The sequence below is a fragment of the Pogona vitticeps genome, chromosome 12 (genome assembly GCF_051106095.1).
Source record: "Pogona vitticeps strain Pit_001003342236 chromosome 12, PviZW2.1, whole genome shotgun sequence".
Classification (NCBI taxonomy): domain Eukaryota; kingdom Metazoa; phylum Chordata; class Lepidosauria; order Squamata; family Agamidae; genus Pogona; species Pogona vitticeps.
The window spans coordinates 5,444,421-5,452,500 of record NC_135794.1 but is presented as its reverse complement, the minus strand read 5'-3'; the positions used below and the strand labels follow the sequence as shown (position 1 = coordinate 5,452,500).

General features: G+C 39.2%; 1 protein-coding gene across 10 annotated transcripts in view; it reads left to right on the top strand.

Annotated features, from left to right (window-relative positions):
* TMEM266 (transmembrane protein 266) overlaps nt 1–8,080 on the top strand; it is a 113,675-nt gene that overhangs the window by 91,110 nt on the left and 14,485 nt on the right. For all 10 annotated transcript variants that reach the window (XM_072982260.2, XM_072982263.2, XM_072982257.2 and 7 more), the window contains one exon: nt 6,028–6,217. In XM_072982260.2, coding sequence (XP_072838361.2) covers nt 6,028–6,217 — 190 coding nt within the window. The remainder of the gene's footprint in view (nt 1–6,027; nt 6,218–8,080) is intronic.

Sequence of the window (8,080 nt, the reverse complement as noted above, 5' to 3'; positions counted from 1 at the left end):
CTGAATAGTCTTTAGGAAGAATTACACCCCTTTCAATGTCTTTGTATTCAGTGTGTTGTAGTAGATAGAGTGACCAACTAGAAGACCTGTGTTTGAATCCCTGCTTGGCCATGGAAATTCTGGAGATGTGTGGAACTGGTAAAATCACTCCTTAAACATTTCATTTTCCTTGAAAACCCTATTAGGGTTGCTGTAAGTTGGTTGTGACGTGATGGCACCTAACACACAAGAGACCCTTTTTTACTTCAGTAAGATTTACTATGGGTAAATTATTATAAATTTTTAGTCTTGGCATTGTAGGGGCTGGGTCAGAAAACACATATATTAGAAGTACAGATTAATTGGAGGAGCACACGTTTTACATATAGAGGGTCCCTAATGGGATCTTTTGCATTATCAAGGAAGTTTGGGGTGGGGTGGGGGAACACTGTTTCTTATCCTGGAGAGCCACTGCCGGTCAGTTCAAATAGTACTGGATGAGATGGGCAAAGGCCAAAGCTAGTTTGACTCCCTATAGATTGGCTTCTTGTAGACAGATCTAAGATAAGAGAATTCAGCATCTGTGTCATTGAGACACCTTCTCCAAATAGAGTGAGGTTGAACAGAACAGTGCTTAGGAAGTGCTTTAACATGGAGCAAAGCTATATAGATGAACAACAGTACTGTATTGTGATTCTTTCTTCCTTTTCTCCCTCAGCCAATCCAGGTGAATCTGGGGTTTTAGGATTTAAAAAATAAAAACTGTAGTACTAGACATGGAGGAATTATTGTTCCCTTTCAAAATGATAGATAATTTGTGAAACAGCTTCTATTTCTAATGACTGTGTTGTTTGTGCTGCTCAAATTTGTTACCCACTTTTCTTTTCTCATTAACTTTTATACTGAACACCCAGGCATTGGAACACAGCCGAGCTCATCTGCATGTTACCGTAACCCATAAATCATTCATTTGCAACTCTCGCCTAGCGTTGCTTTCTCTTTCCAAATTATTGTTGCCAAACTAATGGAAATAAACACTGGCTGGTATCCGAATGTCAGAAAAATATTTGGCAGGCATTCATTCCAGTGAAGACTAATAGAGTAGAGCTAAATGATTGTCGCTGCATTGGTGCAGCTGGTTTCTGTTTTAAAGCGTTCGTTGATCTCTCCAAGGCTGTGCCAAACATCTCCTGTTCTTGGGCCATTAAAGAGAATTCTGTAATCCATGGATAGATAGCTCCAGCTCTGTCTATTTGGCATAAAACACTAGACAAGATGGGGTTACCCATTTTGTGTAGGTGTAATAGTTATGTACCGTCAAGTCAGAACCAGCTTATAGCAACCTTATAGGGCTTACAAGTTAAGCTGAGATATTTAAGGAGTGGTTTTACCAGTTCCATGCCCCCAGTCAGTGTCCATGACTGAGCAGGGATTTGAACCCTGTTCTCCGGAGTCCTAGTCCATCACTCTATCCGCTACTCCACACTGGGCACTCAAAGCTAGTCCTAAAAGACAGGTGATCGTTAGAACCTCATGCTGGTCTCTGCCCTTTCATGGATGTTTATAAATAATTGTCAAATGCAGTATGCAACATATATGCTGATAAAACTCTGAAATCTGCTTCATAGAATTGTTTGGATTTGTTTGTACTCATGCACAAAGAACATGCATTGCATACTAAATGTGAAACATGCATTTGCACTTTTTTTGCTGTGTTTTCTGAACCACACATAAAAAAGTTTTATGTGTAACAAGATCATTTGATTGTAACTTGAATTTAGACAGGAGGCAAACAGATACTGTATAGGGGTGTATTTATTCATTCTACCCTGACTTTCTGCAAAATAGTATTTGGAGCAGCTTCAAAAATATCTAAAAACTTAAAAAGGAAAAAAAAACTCATTTAAAGCAGTTAGGGTTGTCCAGACACTTTCCTGACATGGATATAGCTGTCAGTGTTTACTTCCATTGAGGCTTTCATGCTGTATTTTGTGGTAGCCAGTTCATTTATTCAAGCGCTACAAAGAAGAAGAATAAACTAGCAGGCGACCTTAAAATGCTGCATCAAAGGTTTGCTCAAAGATAATGCATATTAAATACCCATGTAAGAAAGGGAGACAGAAAGAGCTGTATATTCCCATGGGAGGGGTGTTTTATAGTATCACTGCTCTTTTTGAAAGGTTATCTCTGTTGTACCAATGTATCATATCTGTAATAGAGGCAGGATGCACTGCATCGCCTCCAAAGCTGAGATTAAAGGATGGGCAAATTGATAAAGGAGAAAGTAGTATTTCTTGCATCTGTTTCTGGTATGAGAAAGAAACAGTAGAAAATGTTTTCAGAGGGCTACAAAAATCTGTTCACGAAACTAATAGAGGACAAGAAGCTTTGCAGTTTTAGTGTGAATGAGGGCAAACTTCAGTCTTTTCAAAATCCAGTTTAGCTTGATTTTTTAAAAGAGCTCCAACACCTGGAATAATGTACCAAGAAGTAGATCAGGGAAGAGAGAATTGAGGATTAAGAGGACCAGACCAGTTGTTTTACCCTAAAAATATGGTGCTTGTCTTCCAACTTTTCCTTCCTCCCCTCCCCAGTGGCCTAATTGAGGGGGTGGGGTGCAGTGATATTTCTTGCTAGAAAATTAGTAGTCTGAAACTCAGCTGATCTTGTGGAAATCCTAACCACGAAGTTCCGTGCTAACTTCTGCATGCAAGTACTTGATCGGATTCTCCATAGAGAGAAGCAAAGCTGGCCGAGCTGCATTTTTACTATTTGGTCACCAGATGGTAGCAAAACCACTTTTCTGAAGCCTTGCTAATTTCAGTGTTTATTCCGGAAGGTAACCTCTGAAATTTCACAACATGACACTGATGGCAGCAAAACCAATGGTCAAAATCCCTAAGATCATGAAAGTAATGGAATAATTTGAAACATACACAAAACTGCTGATCAATCACCACAAATCCAGAATTGTAGCCCAAAAATATGATAAAGAAGAACCCCTGACTATTTAAGCATCCTGATAACCAGCAGTTACATCAGGTTGTAGGTAGTTGCTTGCCATAGTTTGTGGGTAATAGCATTAAGTTAAATTTTAAATTCCTGTACCAGCAAATGGTAACATAAATGAATGATCAACAACATTGCAGTCATCTTGATGAGAAAGAGCAGCAACAAAAATAGTACGATTCCCAAAGTTAATGTTCTTGTTTCAGGTGTTACAATATGGTATTTCAATACTCCTTTTACTCTAAAGAAAAAAAATATTTTACGGCATTTCGATGGAAACAAACATTATAAATTATTTGCAACCATGAGGGTGCGAATTTGATTGATATAGAAGCTTCCGGCAGTTAGACACAACAAATTAAAGCAATTTCATTACAGCGAAGTACTGGAAGGCAGATGGGTTTTAAAAGCCTAAATGGCACAACATAGAAATGCTGGTATTAGAACATTGTCTCTTTCCTATAAGGTCCCCTTACAATAGCCACCAACTCTTCCATATTGATCAAATGCAGTCTTAGTAAGTGGGAAACTAAGGTTGCACAAACATAAAGGATGTCTATAATGACCAATACTAAAAATAAAGGTACAGATTAGATAATATGTCACTGGAGAAGCACAACTGTTTTCAAATATGGCATGTAGCAAATTTTTTGCTAATGCTAAAATTTAGAAATAAAACTTGATGTCTTTAACCCAATTCGAAACTGCGATGTTAACAGCTAGAAAAAGCTTGAGATGTGTGGCAGCTAAAATATTCAGCATTCTTATAAGCAAGCAAGTAAGTAAGTAAGTAAGTTTATTGCAGTCATATGACCCATACATTAAAAGAGTATACAGTAAAAACAACGAGAGGGACTACAGGGAGATAGGTGCATTGAGAGATTTCATAATTGGCCCTTTTATTTATTGCAGCTAGGAAAAACTTCACTACCTGTGCTCATTCTTATGAGTATCTAATATGATAAAACTGAAGAACTCTTAAGAACTTGGCACCTGAAAATAGCAACCCTCAGTGACTGAAATCCTGTTCATAACATAAGCCAGTCCATTCCTCTCTGGTAAACAAAGTGTTTCTGCCACAATTCTTGAAGGGCGTAGGCTATGAACAGGATTTCAGCCAGTGTATGGGATAAAATAAGGAGTACGGTGCCTTCACAGTCAATCTTTGCCAAAGATAGAGAGAAGGACTTCAGACCAATACACGGCTGGTAGTAATGCCAGTGCAGGACAGCTACAGATAGCAAAACGTGAGTTCCAGATGCTGGCAAGCATGTAAAAATGTGGGCACATATCTACACATGTAATGGTTGTTCTCAAAGGCTAAATTTCCCGTCAGAAGGCTTTCAGGAAAGAAGTAAAATTCCCAAGTCAACTCATAATAATGCTGCCAGAACTGTTATTCCTATGGTGGAATAAAAAAAGAGTGCTATCATTTACCTCCCTTTGGACAGCAGCTCAGAAATCAACTGAAAGAGATATCTGTTGAGATGATGGAATATAATCACTGGCACTCTTGGCCAAATTAACAAGTCAGATAAGAGCCAACAGACTGGGGTTAATAAGGTGATTTCTGTGACCAGCATTGTCCATTTATCAACTAATTTTAGAGAAAATTATACATGTTCTCATAAGTACATATATGGTGAAATCTGCTACCCTGTTTCCCTGAAAATAAGACCTAACTTGAAAATAAACCCTAGTATGATTTTTCAGGATGCTCGTAATATAAGCCCTACCTGCAAAATAAACCCCAATTAAGTGAAACCCCACCTTCCACCCTTGTGCAGCAACCAGAAGAGGATGACATGACTGTAAAATAAAACATCCCCTGAAAATAAGCCCCAATGCATTTTTGGAGCAAAAATTAATATAAGACCCTGTCTTATTTTCGAGAAAACACGGTAGGATGATTAAACGGACAAGTTACATATGAATTACACTGAAAGTATTACAAGAGAGTCAATGTGCAGTATTTTTGTATGCATACAAAAATATACTGTACATCGTATTTCATATTAATCATTTACTGCTGATTTCTTGTTTCAGTTTCTGTTTCACTTAGGATATACTAAGGCTTTTTAAAATTTTTTAAAAAGTTAATGTTAGAATGTCTCAAAAATGTCCTTAAACCATGACTTATTATAGAAAACAGAACTTGTTACACTAGTAAAGAAACCAGACTACTTTTGAGTTCTGACGTTATTAATCCCCTTGTTATTGAAAGAAACACATGTTTCAGGTAACTGTTTGTAACTCTTTGCTTCCAAGTTTGAGTCTGGTAATTTAAAATCAAATGAAAGTTGTGAGACACCTTCTGTCCGTCTTTTAGGAGGCCTGTACTGAGCCGATGTTGTCCAACCCTCAGAGTGGTTATCAGACATCAAAGTACAGTCTTTAAGTTACACAAAATAATATCTCTTGGTTTCATAATGTTATCCTATAGGTAATGTTGCAACTGGAAACTGTTTCTTCTCAATGAGAACACTAACCCCAGAAATAAGGCTATTCATTCTGGTGGCAGTCAGTTTTCTCATAGACAGAAGGCCATGGGGTAGAGATTGCCCTTTTTTGCATTTTCGTGGTCTTTTGTCCAGTATCTACTCATGCACATATGCTTGATTTTCTCTGGCTGCAGGTAAGTACCTACCAACTGGGGCAACCTTTCAGGAATCTGATGGAATCGGCTCTATTCCAAAAAAGCTTATGTTCTTAAAAGTTGCAAGTTAGCAGTTACTGCTTTTGTCATTGTGAAACCTAACACCTTGCACTTTCCACACGGCAGCACAGCCTGTGCTAAGCACAAACACATGAATGTTGGGAATTTGTATCAGACTGATGTAATAGCTGTTGTACAAAAGGCTGGGAAAGTGCTCGTACTAATTTTTAATGCCCTTTTAAGAACATTGCTTGGATGTTAATCATTGAATAAATGGCTCCTACGCACAGACATACCCATGGTGAAATATATCTCTGCACTGCTGCTCATTTTTGTCTTCTGCTCATCCTTTCCTCTCCCCGCACTGTCTACCCTGGCTTCAGTTTGAAATTAGGCAGCTGAGAGCTCACCTAGCTCAGCAAGATCTGGACTTGGCCGCTGAGAGAGAAGCCGCACTGCAGGCCCCTCACCTTCTGAACAAGCAGACCAGCAACCGGTACAAAGTTGTAGCTGCTGGAGGCGATTCTGATGACGAGGCAACGGAGAATGTCATGGAAATGCGGCCTCCTCGGGGTGAGTTACAGACCTGGCTTTAGCCTTACTGAAAGAGTCCCCCTGAGAACTGCTCATCAGCCACCTCCATTCATTTCATTGGAGCTGTATAGGACATCTGTGGGCCCTAGGAGGTGTCCGTTGGGGCCGTGCGGCCAGAGGATGTCCCAGTGGCTGACATTTTAGGAACTGAGAGCATTGGATACTTGACTCTACCATTAGGAGGCTTATTAAGTAGGTGCTGGGTAATAGGGTGGGGGAAGCTCCTATTCTGGTCGGCTTCTGTTACTAGAACTGGGAGTGGTGGTGCTATCTGGCCTTTCGGCTCAGGCTCCAGAATGGCTTGGGCTAGCCTTAGTGTTTTGCCCGAACCAGTTTTGATCTCAGATACGTAGACAATAGGTCTACGGCATCTGTGGGGGATCAGTTCCAAGGCCCTTGCAGATGCCAAAACATACAGAAGTATCAAACACTATACATTGCATGGTCTCTGGCTTTCTCTAGTGGCCAGTTCTGATAAATACACCATGGAAATGTGTATAAATACTGTACATGTTTTGGGGTTTTTTAAATTAAGTATTTTCAGGTATCAGATAAATGAATCAGCGGATAGTGATCCCATGGATAGGGGGTCCTACTGTACTTCAAAAAGTGGACAGGAGCCCATACAGTTTACTTCTTTGAGTGAAATAAAGATGCCTGCCACCTTGCTAAATCACACAAACAGGCGTGGAAAGGCACTGTACTCCTTGGTGTGTATCTTTTCTGCGTGCCCCATGGTTTTCTCTGTGCCTCTCACCCACAGTTTTTAATTAGCCTCTGCGTAAGATATTAAAGGGAAATCTAAGGCCATCAGGGAGTTACAGAGGTGGATGCAAATTCATGATCAACTAATAACTCCCATTATTCCTTTGTTTGAGAAGGGGTGTTCACCTGAATTTTAGACCGGAACTTGCTTACTTTGTTTTTAGTACGTATGAGAATATTTTGAATTTTTGATGCGACATATCAGTAGCTAAGGCACCAATGATTGTATGATTGGATTGAGCACAGTCAGCACTTGGATTTCCTTTTTGTTTTTCTGTTTCCTAGTTGACAAAGTCATGCTCTTCAGATTTGTCAACTTCCTACTACGTTATTGCAGAGCAGTGTGAAGCTCGTGGTTAGGATAGAATCTTACATATAGTTCTTGCACCTTGTCTTTCTTTCAAAGTAATTCTGTTGTTTTGTATGAACAAATCCTATTACATTGGCCTGCCGTGTTCTAAACGGAGTTTGCATCAAACCTCCTTAATTCATTTGCCCCTTTTTAATAAGGTTTCTTAGTGCTTTCCTCACGAGGATACTTTTATAATTTATGCATGTGTTCCTCGAGGGTTACATTAGGAATGGACAAGAGTGATGCATACTTCTAAGTAGAGCTGCTGAAATGATTGTGCTTCTGAGAGTCGGCCTTAAACTTTTATACTTTCTAGACTTTATGTTTCCAGGTTGCCACAAGCACATAGTGTTTGCATCTCCTTCGTGGAGTCTTGGTCATGCATAAAACATGGCCAATTTGCAAGCCAGATAAATCATTTCTGAATGTCTTTACATTACATTAGTAGTACACTTAAGCATGCTTAGCATTTGTGGCCTGCTTAGAAACAAGTCATAGTAAAATCATTGGAACTTCATTTTCAAGTATATCAATAGAGAGTCAGGGTACATATTAGAACTGCTCCAATAGAGGAGAGTTTTGCCATAGACAGCAGTGTCATTTGGACTGTATTTTTTTTCCTGATGTTTTTCATAGTGGTCTGAATATGTCAAATGCATAAAAAAGTTTTCCTGTGTTAGGTACTGATTCTGAATATGTATGCTTATCTTTTAATTTGGTCTCTT